The 17727-nt window shown below is 44.5% G+C and overlaps 2 protein-coding genes across 2 annotated transcripts; one reads left to right on the forward strand and one right to left on the reverse strand.

Annotated features, from left to right (window-relative positions):
* Positions 1 to 1588: 1588 nt before the first annotated feature.
* Positions 1589 to 2729, forward strand: LOC6619231 (uncharacterized PE-PGRS family protein PE_PGRS20). Its single transcript, XM_002043414.2, has 3 exons — positions 1589 to 1697; positions 1758 to 2509; positions 2577 to 2729. The coding sequence occupies exons 1-3, from the start codon at positions 1683 to 1685 to the stop codon at positions 2587 to 2589; spliced, it is 780 nt and encodes a 259-aa protein (XP_002043450.1). The 5' UTR covers positions 1589 to 1682; the 3' UTR covers positions 2590 to 2729.
* A 3033-nt stretch (positions 2730 to 5762) lies between these two features.
* LOC6619232 (pupal cuticle protein) lies at positions 5763 to 8933 on the reverse strand. The gene is made up of 2 exons (XM_002043415.2): positions 8762 to 8933; positions 5763 to 7446 (listed from the first exon to the last, which is right to left on the reverse strand). Exons 1-2 carry the CDS (start codon positions 8771 to 8773, stop codon positions 6313 to 6315), a joined length of 1146 nt encoding a protein of 381 aa, XP_002043451.1. The 5' UTR covers positions 8774 to 8933; the 3' UTR covers positions 5763 to 6312.
* Positions 8934 to 17727: the final 8794 nt, after the last annotated feature.

Below are 17727 nucleotides of genomic sequence, written 5' to 3' on the forward strand. Positions count from 1 at the left end.
TTAATTAATAGATTTCCAAATATTTTTGGATGCTTTATATGCTCCTCATTGCAGTTTTAATACATATATTAATATGTATTGCTTCTTGTATCGTCAATACTTCTGAACTAATGTTTTATACTGAGACTATTGCCTTAAGTTATGTTAACTGCCACTTCCAGGAAGAGGCCACAAAAAACAAATCAATAAAAATACGTTTTTATCATAGGTGTGGTACCCAAAGCATAAGTTCCCACTGGCACATCCACCATTTCGTGAGTTATGTTGTTGCTTGTGCTGCTAAATGCTAACGATGACGAGGCCAGGGAAATGGTTGGTAGGTTGGGAGCCGGGGAGTGGGAATTGGCGGAGCACGGAACGGGGAACGGGAATGCGTCACAGGACGATGATGATAATGGCCTCGTTGCCATTACTTTGTTTAGCTGCCTGCTGGCGCAGCTCCTTCTGGGCCGTGTGGCTGTTGTTGTTGTTTCTAGCTTGTTGGCTTAATTGATTTAGTTGAAGCTGCACAGAGTTTAATAGTTGCTCATCATTTATGTGGCGCCCAAGAGCCACGCGGAGCTCTTCGCTCCGTTCGCTTTATTTGGCGAGTCGTTTAATTTTCTCCGCCACTGTGCTACACATTTCGACGCGTTGATAGGTTGCGCGTGGAAACCGGTTGGGAAGCATCCACCATTCCTCCACTGCCGTCCCATGCAATCGAGCCGGGCTATTGAGTCAACGCCAACTTAGAGCCAACTCAGAGCAACCACTGGTCAACAATAGTCAACCTCCCTGCGAAGCTCGGATTGCCAACTGACGCCTCAGAGCCATGAATGGCGTTTTATCTTATTCGCGGCAAAGCAGCTCGTCGCCGGCAGTTGCTGCATTTAAAAAACCATTTTAATTATTTATTAGCATATTAAGCAAGTAAGAAATTTCAAGAATCTGAACTGAATGCTGGAGACAGTGGGAGAGTCGGTTGTTTTATTACCCCTTTTTCTAAGTCATTCCTTCACTCTCATAGTAAAATTGCAAATACCCTTTGTAGATGTAAATTTATGGTATAATGTTATCAATGCAATAAAATTAAAAAATAGGCTTTTGGTTTCTTTTAACATATAAGTGAAAAGCTCTTTAAATTTTATTTCATATACCATTTTTCATAATATATATCCGACATTATATTTATTTGAGTATCCAAGGGAGGGAAGCCTTTAAAAAATTAATTAATTAAAGAGATTTATTAAAATTAAAATTATAAATTATGCAACTGACCTCGTAAATCTGATAGACAAGAATGTATTGCTAACTCCATATATGTCTCCATGTAGGGCAGCCAACGTTCCGAAGACTGGCTCGCGTCAATCAAAAGGCCAAGTTCAGGTGTAATGGCAACTGCGTCTTTTGATCGGGTGGTCAAGCCTTATGGTGCACATTACACACATTAACAAGATCATTGTCTCTCGTAACTGTTGTTGCTGCAATTAGCGTTGGTAGCACTTGATTTATGCAGGTGCCATGCAAAGTGGCAGCAGCTTCCAAGTATAGACAGTGCCCCTGCTCACAATTAATCAGCAGTCACAACCGGCGATCTCCGTATGACCGTATAAAAGCTGGCCTAGGGCATTGCCAACTGAGTCAGTCCCGCCGTGGAAGCTGTCGAGAACGGACTCGAAGGGATTGGAAACTAGCTCTCCAAGATGCGTGCCACAGTGGTGAGTGGAGTGACGAGCACATTATGTGGAAGACGGCTAACTTTTCGTTCTCCTAACCAGTTTTTTCTCGGCCTCTTGGCCATCAGCTACTGGGAGGAATCCCATGGTCATGTTGTGGGCCTTCCAGCAGTCGGAACTTATCTACTGTCTCCACCCGTTGTCTTGCTAGTCCAGCCACCTCCTCCTCCACCGGAAGACGATGGCTCCTACAAGCCGCCTTCGCCACCAGAAGATGGCTCGTGGCAGCCACAGCCTGGTCTGGAGGGAGAGTACTCGGACCCGGAATTAAGCCAGAGTGGCAGTGGAAGCGTTATAGCCAGTGACGCAGGAGCTGCTGCCTTGAGTTTGGTTGCCTCACAATCTGTAGACGCCCAAGATGCCCCTGCGGAGGCCGGAGGAGCAGGAGGTGCCGGCCAAGCGGGACAGGCTGGAGCAATTCTGGGCGGAGCGGGGGGAGCAGGCGGAGCTGGTGGCGGAGGCAGCGCTGGAGGCGGTGGCGGCGGAGGAGGCGGCGGCGGTGGAGGTACGGCCACATCCGGCCAGAGCGGCGACAGTGGACAGCCTGGAGCGCCGAGTCCGTCGGGTGCTCAGCCCGATGGTGAAGATGGCGCCGATGGAGCCGATGGGCCAGACGGTCCGGATGGCTCCAAGGGTGGAAAGGGAGGCAAGGGTGGAAAGGGAGCACGCAATGGAGCCGGAGGCGGCGGTGGAGCTGGAGGAGCTGCTCCCCAGCCAGCGCCAGCAGCGATTCCTGTTCAGGCGGCGGTCCTGATTCCCGCACCCGTTTGGGCCGATCCAGAGCCAAATGCGATGTAAGTAAAAAAGGAGCTGTGAAATTATTACATCACCAAGACTATCATTTTCTCACATTACTTGCAGTCACGTTGTGTAAACGCCCGGTGACCTTTGTGCCATTTGCCTTAACCCCCTTTGATGGTCATTTAAGTTAGTCCTAAAGCTAGTCAATGTTTTTGGAGCTCACATTTACCCTAAGCTAAGGCAAGCGAATATTAAAATTCGATCACAAAGTAATGGGTTTTGTGGTTTTTATTCCTTTACACATTGTGAACAAAGGTCAAATGGTGGTCGGTCACATAGGCGACCTTTTAATATATAAGTTGCCCTCATGGAATTGGGCTAGTCACTCTATTTTCGAAGTGTTCTATATTTGAACTGAATTAATACTGAAACAACCTAAGCATCTGCCAATTAGAATCGGATGTGTACAAAAGCTCTGACAGCAGCTTTTGAATGTCGGGTTGAGTAATGCATAAATTATGCCTAAAAGTAGGCAATGTAATTTACATATGCTTTTCCCTAGCCGATTTTCCGGGGGAAAATGCTAATTGCATGCCAATCAGTTGATGTTAATTTTGAAAGGGGTGCTCCAAGACATGTTTAAGCCAACACCAAAATAGAGCATATAATACATTGTATCACGGTCAGCTTTCAATTGAATATTCATGTGGGAAAATGTCAAACCCTTGAGAAAACTACGCTAACCTTTCGAACTCTTTTAACAATTTCTGCTCAGTTACATTCGCTGTTTTTCTATTCAATGTCGGTTTCCTGCAAACTTGCCTCAGCTTTGTCGGTGCAAAAGTGCTTCTTATTGCTTCGATTTTCATGCTTTCGTGTGGTTCACTTTGTTGCACAAATTGCGCGAATCGCTAGAAATCGAATTTTCAGCGTTGCACTATCTGCCTTGCAACAATGATTCTGCCTCATTCGTGTGTGCTGGCGCTATTTGCGCTGATATCTTCGAAAAGACTCACAAAGTGGATGAATCCTTATCGGAACAGCAGCTGCGACAAAGTATCAGCCAGTGCTTAGACACGATTCCACTTTCGCGTATTAAAGTGGATTGCGTAGCAAAATGGAATATCCACCGGAAGATGGCCAACTTAACGCTTTTACAAACTGGGACGCCAATCACTTTTTCTCCACACTTACCATTTCGTAAGGCTAATGTCATTGGATAGTTATGGAAACACTTGTTGCTAATAGTTAGAAAGCTCAAGATAATTTGTCGTTAATAAAGCATGAATATTACTTAAACAAGCAACTACATTCATTCGTTTTATGTAAAATATTTATTAATAAGTACAAATTAATTATATATAAAATATAATATATATATATATATATATAATATATATATAATTAATTATATATAAAATTCACCTGCAATAGACAAAGTATATAATGTATGGCTCCTTTCTCATCCGACTAGCAATTTATTTACACAACAATTACCGATATATTTCGACACTCCTGCCATTGCAACATGAATTCAAATCAGATCAATTAGGCCATAAATTAACGCCTAAACCATAAATTAAATTTATGTAAAACATAAAACCCATTTGACCAAAGATATGCAAAATGCCCCTCGACGTCAGTGCAACGCCCACCAAAATAAGGACAAGCGAGCGTCAGAATACCTGGGCCCAAAATCGCTTTCGGATTGGGTTGGCTTACAGCTTTGTGTTTACCCAACAGCTATGTCAGTTAAAGCCAAAAATCCGGCCCCTAAGCGCTGGGCCAAATGCCGCACACAACCACTGGCCAAAAAAATTCTGGCCGAAAACCACAAGGGGCATCGATTGCTTTGCCTAACTGGCGGGCAAATGCAAATGCAATTCTTCAATCGGAATGAAATTTTTGAAAGCACGGAATAAGAAGTGAGTGCAAATCACCGCCATCACTTGCAATAATATTGCTTGGTCAAAATTAGTTGGCAGCAATGTTGCCGTTGCACATTCACTTTTGGCTGGAACCCGCGTCCACGCCCCAACACTTGCAGCCAGCTAGGCGGTTGTTCCATCGGTGTTCAGATTCGGATTCGGATTTGGTTGCGGGTTCTACTGGCCAATTGGTCAGACTACCGATTTAGCTGGGTGCCAAATATTCCGAACTCCAGATAAACACAATCGCTTGGCGTGTAATTCGAACAATTTTGGGGCTTTTATGTTCTGCCTGGCGTGTAATTAAATTAACTGTTGGGTCAGTAACCGGATCGAAAGAGTCTAACACTCAGAGCCCCACCTGCCCCACAAGGTCGAATATTTTTAAAAACGATTTCACTTATTGCCACCGTTAGCCGACAATTGGTCGTAAATCGAAATGCCAATGCATGCTTAATTAAATGGCAAGCGACCCATCCCCAAAGGCGTCCCGAAATTTACGATAACTCGAGCTTGGCGCCTTTGTTTATGCGTGGAAAATGGAAAATTGAGAATCCCAGCTCACACTTTCGCCTGCCGGCTGACCTTTGCGTGCCGGCCAAGGGTTGTTAATTTTTAATTAGCTACCAGCCTACCAGTGAAATAAACTAGCGTCCTTCTCGACTCAAGGTCGGCTGTTGGGCCGAAAGGTTGCACTTGGATTTATGGCGCCCAACGTGGGGCCAAGGGACCATCGCTCGTCGACCATTTGTTGGAGCACATTCAATTCGAACTTGACAAATGCCTGGAAATCTATTTACTCAAATTGTTTGCCCTGTTTTCCGGGGCTCTAATAGTTCGAGTCACCCGAAGTCGAGTGACACATTCCCCGCATAAGACACACAATTTTGCAGGCGGCTGGGCAAAAAATACAAGACTCATACCGCATTGATTGATTGTTGTTCGCTCTCAGTGTCGTGCCACATGCAGTTATTCCCTGATGGGGATTCAAAGGCCACGCCCACATAGCAAACCACCCACCGCCACCACAGGGGCTCTTCCACACGGAACACACAGACACATATATGCATGGGGCTATGCAAATTTCAATCGTTGCATTGCAAATATTTATGTTCCTTTCAATGCAGTCACTGTGGGCGGAAACTGGGTGGTGCTAGTTGTGCGGTACCACCAGTGGTGGTTTAGATGGTTGTTTTGGGTGGTGCGACATTTGACCTGAGACTGGGAAATATGCGAGAGGGTTTAAAGTAAATGGAATATCCCACAGACAAGGCCAAACCCTAAAACGGGATGCCCTTTTAATTAATATGACAAAACAATAGAAAAATCATTAAATATGGGATGAAGATAAAACAAACCAATTCCAAACACTTCAAAATGTGATCAAATACATTTTTGCAGTTTATTTGTCTGTTTGCATGTTCATATAAAATATAGATCTATATCTGGTCAGATACATAAAAATTACAACTGTTATTTACAACATACTCATACAGCGTTTCTCAATCGAAGTAACAGGAGGAGTAAAGATATAGATAAAGAGTGAATAAAAATCATAGTACAGAGAGAAGTATGTAGGTAGATAGAGATGTGTGTGCTGTGACTGGATCAAAAATCCAAATTGGACAAAACCCAGCGGGCAAGGAAGGCTTCCTGCGAAACACTTCAATCTCCCGTGTGTAGTCGCTTTCAGTTTTCCGTGTGTTTTTGTGGCAGAGGTTAAAAAATAGCAGCAGTAATAGAACAGATAGATGTAAAGAAAGACAGATAGTTGCGAATGCTGTATAAAAGTGGCACTGGCGAGCGAATACGCAATGCAAAGTTACGCATACGCCACGCTGGCTTCGGTAGTCGGTTAGTCAGAGTGTATAGAGATGCTCGTCGTCGATCGGAAGTTAGACTCCTCTCAAGTGCCGACCACTCGCCACTTAATAGTGGTCGTAGTGCGCGTGGTACTGGCCATCATCCTCGTGTCCATTGCCACCGTAGTAGCCACCATGGCTGGCGGGAGCTCCATGTCCGGCGGCGGCCAACGCATTCAGATGCGCGGCACGGGCGTGCTGCACCTCGGCGGGCTCCACGGGCACTCCGTTGTGGATGACCGGGATGTGGATGGGTCCCTTGTGCGCGTAGCCGGAGGCGTAGCTGTTGTGGCTGCTGTGGCTCTGTTCCCAGCGTCCGTCGTAGCTGCCATCGTCCCAGGATCCATGCGAGGCTCCTCCGTGGGCGGAGGCCTGAGACAGGGCGGCGTAGTGGGCGGCCTTGGCATGCTGCACCTCGGGCGTATCGACGGGCACTCCATTGTGGATTACGGGCACGTGATAGCCACCGTGGTTGATGGGGGCAACAGCATGTCCGGAACGGGCGGCAGCATGGGCAGCAAAGTGCGCAGCCTTGGCGTGCTGCACCTCGGGCGTCTCAACGGGAGCACCGTGGGCATGAGCCACATGACCCAGGGCTTTGGCGTGGGCGGCATAGTGTTCGGCCTTGGCGGCCTGCACATCGGGAGTATCAACGGGCACACCTCCATGAGTCAGCGGCACATGGGCGGCCTGTCCGTAGGCCCATCCTCCGCCGTAGATAGAGCGCTTGTACAGGTGGTGTCCTCCGGCATTGTGGGCGGCAGCAGCGTGGGCAGCGGCGTGGGCGGCCTTGGCGTGTTGCACTTCGGGAGTATCGACGGGGACGCCTCCGTGGGTCAGCACTGGGATGTGGATGGGTCCGTGGGCGTAAGGAGCATAGGCGCCATGGGCGTGGGCGGCAGCGTAAACGGGAGCGGCATAAGCTTGAGGAGCCTGAGGCAGGTTGGTGCCCACAGCGTTGAAGCCATGGTGCGGATCAGCGGTGTAGGACACCGACTGCACATGGCCGTGACCATCCACGTAGGAGTAGGAGCCGTGCGTGGTGCCGTCATGGCTGCGTGTCTCGTGCTTCTGTGAGTTGGGATCGGCGTATCCGTAGGAGTAGGTATGGCTGTGCGGGTCCAGGTGCTGGTACTGTGTGGAGACGGCTCCGTGCCAGGAGGCGGACACCGTCGAGATCAGCAACGCTGCGGCAATAAACTAAATAAAAATGGAGAATAATTTTTTTAATTTGAATGTAGCTAAAATTGTTATTGGAGTATTGAACGTGTTTTCTAATATGGTGATAAAGAATTACGATAAAAGAGCTCTGCACCTTCATTTCTTTGAATACTTGTAATGTTTTAAAATATATTATATACATGTTTCTCACAGTGCAGAAGGTGTTAGGCGTGGGATTATGTGACTGCTCAATAATTACTCGTGCGGTAGCCACCGCCCAAAATCGTTAATCGCAGGTGTCACTCAGTGGAAGCTTATAAGCCGCCTCTGCTAACCTAATTACAGGCTTTTCGCTTTTCTTGCTCTTGCGCCAGCATTTTCCGCTCGCTTTTCTTGCCCCACACGCCCATCTTTTCGCTTTTTTCCTGTACTCGCTTTTCCTCTGGATACTCTTTTCCAACGGTTTCGCTTTTCAGAGCCGCGAAGCGCAACCGTTAGATGTGATTCCGAGATATGTTAGTCAGTAGTCGGTCGTTCGGCCAATATTCGTTCGCAGATATTACCGCATGTGGCGCGATTATGTACCATATTATGTGTCAGCAGGTGAGTGGGGCAGAAAGTGGTGGAAAAACGGTTGAATAAACTGTCCGACATGCAACATGTCAGCGGCTTATCAACGGGATTTCGCACGGAGTTCCATGGCAGCTGATGGTTTGCTGGGTGGTACGTTTAGCATGACGTGCCATGGTAATTGACTCTCGGATGGAACTGAACGATGCACAGGTGCCATTTTGTTCGGAGCGGAATTTAAGCGAATTAAATTGGCTTTACAGAAGCAATGTCAGTTTAATTTTAAATTAATTGCGCTATGACAGATTAAAAGAATGCCAGGAATGCATTCAAACTTAATGGCAAGTCACTGTCAAACTAGTGGTTACTTTTCGAACGGCTGACAAAATCCAATTTAAACATTTGGTATGCCACACTTCTCTTTTGAAACCGATTAACATATCCCAAAGATCGAAAATGAACAAGCAGTTCTAACTACCAAAACCTGGCTGGTTATGGACTTTGACTACGATTTTAATCAACTTAAGCATTTCAAGATAGAATCAATCAATTAAATGTACTTTGATAGTAAAATCTTTGAATTCTAAGAAATATAAATTACTTTCACATGTAGAGACATTAATTTGAAAAAACAGGAAATGTTAGAATTTTATCTCAGTAATTCAAGCACTCAATCCAAATAGCCTTTTCCTTTCACGGTTCTCTACACTCTCCAATTCATATTATTTATAACTTTAATCCTCTTGCTCGGCGTTATCCTTTCGATCCCATGGCGCATACTTACGAATGGCTTCATTTTAGCTAAGATCACACGATTGAGCTTCGAAAAGGAGTTTCGGGAACACACTGGGGATGAGCGGAAAACTAACTACACACGACACACGGGCACAGGCACTGGTCGCTGGACGCTGGTTGAACCTCCTAGAACCACGACTAGGACTGTTAACGAACTGTGCTGACTGCTGGCTGGCGGCCCTAATATATACCTCCCGAGACCGGCGAGCCCGGAGACTGGGGATTGGGGAACAGAGACACCGCAGCCGAGACTCCGGCTGAGACGCCGGCGCATGCGCAACATTGGTAACAGCAGCGAAAACACCGCAACACCAGCAATATCGGGCGTACAACAAAAGCCAACAAAAGCCAACGAGAGCAAGAGCAGAACAATGTGTGGTACCAGTTCCAGAGTAATCGAATTACCACTTTAATCGGGGCTCGAAGCGGGTTTTGGCCAGAGCCGAAGTGGATATCGCAGCCGAAGAATGTGTATCAATCGCTGCCATTGGAGCGCCGCGGCAGCATGTTGCTGGCCTGCAGTTGCACTGGCAACATGTTGCTCGTGCTTTTCGTCGCTGCGTTTGTCACTTTGGAAAAAATCAAGCTGCCATGACCTTGCTTTCGACGCGATTTAATTGCCGGTTTTGGTTTCAACCTGGCTTCAACATTAGGCGATTAATGTATTTTATTTGAGGTTGTTTTTGGGGGGGCTAGCTCTTTGACTTCCGCGGTGCGGACAATTAGCACTCATTATTTGGCCACGGGATTAGGCCGATCGGTCAGTGCCTTTCCAAAAAACGCCCAACAGCCACGCCCCAAGCGCACCGCTCGATCAAATTAAAAAATTCTTACCCACCGCTTGCAACATGCCCCAACGGGGGCCATAACGAAATGTGAGCTGGCCAATTTCTGGGCGTTTGCCTCTTTAATCATTGAACTGCATCGGAAAACGAAACGAAAACTTTGCAAATTAAAAAATAAGGAGAAACAAGAGCACTGCCCAAAGAAGTAAGCGGAAAACAAAAGACGGCAAAATGGATTTTCTATTCACTTTGGCCACCGCTGTTGCCACATGTTGCAGCATTTCTTTGCTGTCCGCTAATCTAGATGTTGCACTCACAAATGCACTTGGAAAATCAAGATTCTGCAAAGCATGAAAATTATTAAACTAAAAATGAGAACTAAATCTTAACTAAGAATTATACCTATGAAGAAAAAATGATATTCGTAGAAAACTCTTCATGTTTGACAATAATTTCAAATAAAAAAAATTTTAAATATATATCGAAGGAATAGCTTTTATAACTAACATATTTAAGTAGGACTAACGTTTAATTTAAGAAAATATGAATCTCTCAATTCCTAATGAATATCCAAACTTCTTTACAATAATAGAATATCTGAGTTATTAAAGAAGAGATTATTTCGATATCATATCTGTGCATAGTTCGAATAGGAATATCATATATTTTCTCCAAGTGTAGCAGTGAGCCTCTCTTGTCCGTTGCAATATAATGAGTGCTTGCACCCTGGTTAACTTTGATTATTTGCATTCGATAAGCGGAATCGGCCGAGCGGGTGGCTATATGCCTATATACTCGTTTATAGTCTATATGGCACACTCCATATTCTCGAGCTCGTATCGGCAACTTAATTTGTTTGGCTTTGCCTGCCACCAATTTAATTTGAATAAACCAACTTCAAACTGCGCTTTTGAACCCGCATGTGCTGTTGTTGTTTGTTTTTTGTGCGGGTGGGCGATCGGTTTGGGGCGTGTTTGACATTTTTGCGGTATGCGCAACATTATAAATTATATTTTTTGCCGGTGCCACTTTTGTTTTCATTTTATTAGCTTGGCCAACTGTCGACAGCTGTGGGCCGACTGCCTGAATGAATGCCCCGACGACTGGCTCAAGTGCAATCCACACATTTGTGGATTGTCGAGGTGCCCACCTTCAGCCACCTTCAGCTTCAGCTCCAACCCGACCCGATCCAATCCAGCTCCATTTGCGAACGGCGTCTGTAATTAAAGTCTTGGCTCTCCATGCGAACTCTACTGGCCGGGTGTCGGGCATATGAATTCTGATCGCAATCTGGGTGAAAATTAACTAATTACCTGGTAATAACGCGTATTATGCAATCAGAATCAATTTATCTAAATGCATTCCTAATCTAAGCGCAGCCAGGCTAGAGTGTATTTTACAATTTATTTCTTTCAAATTTATGTGCTAGGAAATCAAAATCATTAGTAAATCGGACAATAAAATTTAAGTGACTTGAATCGATTGTAAAGGAAATAGTAAACTATATTAATGACTATTTGGAAAGTAATAAAATTAATCCCAGAAATTATTTAAAATAGTTTACACACACTTTTTCAAGTTCGTAATATATAACTTGAGAATTTTCCCAAATTTTTTTTAGTGCTTCCCTTTTGGGCTTACTCATTGTTGACTTAGCACGTTCCAATGCCAAACTATCTTTCCTTCAAAAAAAAAAAAAAAAAAAAAGATTGAAAACTATTTCGTACCACTTGCGAGCCCCCAGAATTCTCTGTATCTGCAGTCATTGTGGATTTAAAGATACGAGGAATGCCAAACAATTGCGAAGAGCAAAGAAAAAAAAACTTTGAAGTGGGCGTAGGATGGGCAGCACCCCCTTCTAGTTATGCAGTTACTTGTTGCCTTTTGATCCATTTGAATATATGCAAATAATCAGGGCTGGATGCGAACTGCATAGATGTTTTCCAATAAATTGCCTGCTCGATTTCAGTCTTTATTCAATTGCCGTTATTTACTGTTATGGGCCGGAAAAGAACATTTGCATCTGCATGGAATTACGTTGGTGTGGGCAGGTGTTGCGTCTGCAATCGTTTGTCTACTGATTCCGATTGCGTACGTGCACATGGCTAAATCATATCCAATTAATTGAACTAGCTGTTAAACAACATAATTAAGATGAATAGCGGGTGGTGTTTTTTTAAACTACTAGTTCAGTGGTTGGCCACTTGCGACCGGTGAAGCCATTAGGCAAATAAAGTGGCTTGCTTCTAGCCTCGGCAATTAGTTGTAATTAATATTTAAAATTCTGCCCGCAAGACAATAAAATTCTTCATGATGTGTCGCAACTGAAACTGGCTTGGCCAATACCAGTTGTAATCGGAATTAGCATGGCAACACCAGCGGCGATGCCTTCTAGCCTGGTCACGCATCACTGAACCAAAAGACAGTAAGACCGCAATCTAAAAACTCTTTAAGAAATAAATGATCAAGAGGTAAACCTTTGAAAATTTTGAAAAAGTAATAAAATAGATTCAATGTTTCTATATCTTTCATAAGAAAACAGACAGCTGCAGCGATTTAGAAGTCAGGTCTCTTTAATTAGTCATATAACTCTGCGTTAGTTGGTAATTGTTAAAAATACAATAAAATTGCCATGAAATCCGCGAATTCGTCCCATCGTACCATTTTGGCATTGAAATTCTTCTGGTAGTTGGTTTTGGCCATTCCAGACGCTATGCCCTGGTTTGCCAGCGATGTGGATGCACTGAAGCGGTTAGTGCCTTTTGGCCATGCGGATGCAATCGGGGTGTAAATGCCCTCTTGGAAATGGCTAATTGAAGGCAACGGCAATAGCAATCGCAATGCTTGATTTCGTTCTTTGGCTCACTTTTGCGCTTTTTCGTTCTTACACAAAAACTACAAAGTGTTGTTGCATCGAATATTTGTGGTGAATTACGAATGTTAATTGGTGGTCCGCCAGTTGTGGCCATAAGACAAATAAGTTTATGGTGCGAGAATCGAGCATTTCTTGGCTACAGGGTGGTGGAATAGGTTCACTTGGTACTTCCCATTGCTAACTGTAATTTTCCGCTTCCCAGCTTTAATTGCTCGTAAAAGAATGTCTATAAACACCCTGTCTGCTGCCATTCAAGAATTAATTCAATGTGCTAAGCGTGCAGAGGAAAATAAATCATTAAAATTTATGAATTTAATTGGCTTCAATTATTGGCGCAGATACAACCTGAAGCAAGCTGCAACAACTCTAATCGAATCGGATTGAAACCATAATACTCTTCGGATCGTGTTGAGTGGTCGGCGATTCAATTCAATTCAATTCGATTCAATTTTGATTCACGAACAGGGGCCACCCTAACGTGGAATTATGAAAATTATATCCAGGGACTTTGGCTAACATATTATTAGGGTGTAGCTGACGAATGAACCGGGTCCAAGTGGGGCGCAACCATATCTATAAGTATATGTATCTGCATTTGTGTATAAATCCGTATCTGGCATTTGTCACATGGCGACCCAAGCTAATTGGCAAAATGCTGTTGGGGTTAACCAACCCAAAAGCTGCGGGCGTAGCCGGCAGAAAATTAAATTGCAAATTTCCAAAATGATTGATTGGCGACGGGCAAAAGGCAGAGTTTGGGTTTGGGATGCCGCCGCTGAGAGGAGGTGGCTGCAGTTGCGCAGATTCACTCCTAGTTGGCCAACGTGGGAGGCTTCAGATGCGGCCCAGTTCAAAACTGGTCAGAGGCACAGCGTGGCAGGCATCCAACCATAAGCAATTTGTCACGCCACAAACGGGTTTCTTTTCACTTGCAACATCTGGGCCTGCAGCGAGTGGTCGGTTCACCAGCTGGGCGCCAGGTTGATACCCTCGCCACACCCACACATCGCGCCGGATTCCTGCAGTTGACAACACTCGTGTCCTGGCCCAAAACGTCGCGCAATCACGAATGGCCAAATTTGATATTTCCATTTTGTAGCAACGCAAATCCGTCGTCATCCCGCAATCTCGTGGCACAAAGTGCGCCGAGCGAATGGTTAACATTTTTGGACTCGCACCCCGCAAACGGGCGCCATAAAGATATAGACAGACATGAAAATCCATAGCTAACCCACATGCATAAAACGAGACCTTAAAACTCCACACTGACCACCCAGAAATTTTTGGCAACGTGCAATGTCAGCGGGGTGAGCATAAAGTTGGCCAACAAAGTAAACAGCCAGGATGGAGCATAACAAGGGGCTATAAAACGTAACAGAATGCTGCACGCTGATGTCTATTTTATTTTGTCAAAATGCACAAACTCATAAAAAGAGTGCCTTGAAAACTTAAGATGGCCCTGGCAGGAATACCATTGGCAGAGGTGAGAGGATAAGACAGGATGTAATTTATTGCTGGCATAACAATTTCATGCTTACATCAAACCGGGATTCGAGGCCACGCATTTCTCGGGCCTGTCAAATCCCTATTTTTCAAATTGAGCCACGTGCCACACGGCACACGTAGATAGATAGGTTATAGTATGCATGGCTCTGGCTCCCCCATTATTCATAGCCCACTTATGAAGGTCACGCCTGCTACGCCCACGACATCCGCTCGAAATGCTAGTCAAATGTCGACCTTTGGCATTAAGCCCGATTCGATTTTTAGGAAAATGCGAATCGGACTCAAGTGCGGCTCGCTTCTGGGGGCTCTTATCCATCTGTCAAATCGCCTATCTGACAGCCCAGCTGCTGTCTCACTTTCAAATCCACGCTATGATTGCGACTTTCGGAGAGATGTCAACTGAGAAACAAAGTAACAAAGGTCACGTTCGGTGTCAGCACAGCGAGACTTTCAATTGATGGATCGGGTCCGCAGGTCAGTGGTTCGGGGCTTTGGTGGTTTCAGGGCTAATTAGCCAGCGGGCCAGTGGGTAAGCTGATATCCTACCTGCTCCAACATTCCCGTGAACTGCAGGCAACTTGACTCCAAGTTCACGACACAGAAAGGGATTAAAAACTAATTAGGCGAGCCCGTAAATAAAAAGGCCAGAGTGCAAAGTGGAAAGTGAGCTACAAAGCTAACAAGGAAAACCGCAGACTGGCAGGCGGTTAGTTATCCCTGCTTTTGATTTTATAAAGTAAAGATGGGAGGCGACAAGCATCCTGCACTTGTCCGCTGGCTAATTGCCGCTCATTCTGCTAACTACTTCTTTAGATCCTTCGGAAGTGCCGATGAAAGTGCCATTTAAAACTTTATCCACTTGCTAATTGCTGCAATACCATTTGCATAATCCTCCGCAATCGATTAGCACAATCGCAACCGCAATATAAAAGTTGGCACACCAAGAGTGTGAAAGTCTGTCAGGAAAATTGTACTGCAACTGCAATCAAAGCAAATCAATTGGAATTAAATTGATTCGAGCGAAGTGAAGCCTGCATTGCAACACGCTAACCACATTAGTGACAAGTGTGGCAAATTGCTGCCAACCACACCAATTACTCGGCCCGGTGGCGCATGCGTGCTCGCACACCGCTGCGTATACGCAACCTCAGGGACAGCCCCGAATAAAACCAGTCGCAGTGGTGCAGTTTCCCGCCAAACGGGAATTCGTGTTGAAAGTCAATGCCATGGATGTTGCAAACGAATGTCGAGTTACGTGAAAATTACGTGTTGGTTAGAAACAACCTTGAATGCAATGATTTTCGAACTGAGTTTTAGGTCAATGGAGAATTGTAGCCGAGTTTGATAAATTGTGACCAGAAGCATGAAATGTATGATATATTGGCTCAAGGTGTAATGTCCTTCTTGATCATTTATATCCTGCGGTTGAATAAGTTTTCATTAAACATAGTGAAAAATGGACTGCCAAATGGAATGTGGCCATTAACTCCTCAAAGTCAGCCTTGTGTAACTTTTTCCCTGCGACCCGGAACCTGCACAGATCTGACCTTCGATAGAAGCCCTAACACCAATGCTAGATCGCACTGCTACCTAGGAGTTCATCTAGATCGGAGACTGACCTGGAGGGCCCACATCTAAGTCATCTAAGGCGAAGCTAAAAAAGCTCGACTGGCTCTTCCACTCCAGCAAACTTCAAATGAGCTCTAAGGCTCTTTTAATCAATGCCATTCTCGCTCCAACGTGGAGTTATGCCATCCAGGTGTGGGGAACTGCCGCCAAATCCCAGCTTAATAGGCTCCGTGTGGTCCAGTCGAGAGCTGCACGACACGCATCTGGGCTCCCCTGGTACGTGACGAACATGGTCATCGAAAGAGATCTGAAAGTTACCCTTCTTGGGGATCAGATTAATTTCCACAGCAGCCGTTATGCCGACGGTGGGTTCGGGCCCACCCGAACCGACTAGCAACTATCCTAGCTCATCCCATCTCCCTCCGAAGACTGAAGAGGGTACACCTCAGCGATCTCCTTACCCGGAGGATAATATAAGTTACATTTTAAGTAATTGATAACTAGACTAGATTTTTCTTTCTTTTGTACTTTATAATTAAGATACCAATTGGTCTCATTTATCTTTATCACACATTAGGTTATGTACAGAGGAATTACTGAACGATTCCTTTTGAAACCTTAATAAATAGAATTAGTTCCCTTTAAAAAAAAAAAAGAATTCGTCGAATATCAGCTTACTAAGCTATTGGGAGTGCGAGAAGCAAATTTCAATGGAAATCGGTAAGGCAAAATAGTTATATATAATAAATAAACACCTTTTTGCATTTAGCGCTATATTATAGAAACATTTTGTCAAAAAATATGAAATGTTTGCATGTGCATGACGCAAGGTCCAAATTGCACGTCTAGTTTCGCTGAAATGTGTCTGTAAATATAGGCATGCCTAAGTATACCCAGATATTAACTAGCAATCAATTATTGAGTTTCTTATGAGTTTCCCGCTTAACTGCAAACACAGATTTCCCCATCTGAGCTATCTGGCTTCATGCAATAACTAACTTTAATTGGCCCCAAGTCCTTAGCAGCGCATTTCTCTTAAGCACGGAATTAGTTAAGCGATACATTTCCATATCAATTTCCCAAGCCCGGCTTGTCGCAATTTGGCCAATGACAGCAATAGCCACTTGCAGTCGGCATGCAAAGTAATATAAAGCATATCGAATGCTTGAATGGCAGCACACCAAAACCAAAACCACCAGCAGCCGCAGCCGAAAGACCCAGCAACACCTTTGCGCATGCGCAGTGCGCACCGCTTGGGAACCTCAGACGCTGGCGGGTGGTCCGCTTGTCAGTGGGAACGACGGCAGGCAGGGCAATAAATGGCAAACATGCACCGAAAATAAAATCTGGCCAACTGAAATGTTAGCTGCTCATAAAAAAAAAATATGGCTCTTTTGTAAGATCGTTATGAGAGGGTATACCAAATGCCAGACAAACAGAAGAAAGTGTGTTGTGTCATTGCATAATCTATAGTTATATTGTTTATAGGGTAGCTATAACGCTTTTATGTGCTTATCCAGCATATTTTGGAACACATTGGCTTAACCGAATCAGATTTAGTTTATTATTGTGAAAAGCATAAACTTCTAATTTATATATTTTATAGCTAATATGCCTGTAAGTGCCGGTCAAATCATGTATTTGCTATAACAAATTGTTAGTTTCATTTTATTTAGCTACAATATTTTTATATATATATAACTTGAAAGTAGATCTTAAGTTTACGATATTAATTTACCATATATCTAACTTGAAAGTAGATCTGAAGTTTACAATATTTGCTTCGATTTATAAAGTGATTGCTCCCCTTTTCGTTTACACTAAAAATTATTTATTCTTCTAGCTGGAAAATCGGAGTCGTGTATCATATATTTTCCAACCAATTGATGATATTACACACAGTTTTTTTCATTGTGTACTGACCAGCGAACCGCAGTGGCGGCGCCGCAATAGTCGACGTCGACAAAGTGCAAAGTCACGGATGAATGAGCCAGTCGGAGTTGTTGGCTGGAACTTTGCTCCAGCGATTCGTTTTAATTGATTTTGTTTTGCTGCAGGAACTGGGCTCATAAAACGCACCGCTTCACACCCCACCTGAACCACTGGCTAGCTAGCCGAAAGTCCAAAAAAATCAGCGCTTGGCCAACTAATTTTGGCCAAACATGAGCAGCCAAGGAGTTGGCAAATATTTACGGCCATTTCCAGAGTCTCCTAATTGTG

Source organism: Drosophila sechellia, chromosome 3R, assembly GCF_004382195.2.
Source record: "Drosophila sechellia strain sech25 chromosome 3R, ASM438219v1, whole genome shotgun sequence".
Lineage (NCBI taxonomy): Eukaryota > Metazoa > Arthropoda > Insecta > Diptera > Drosophilidae > Drosophila > Drosophila sechellia.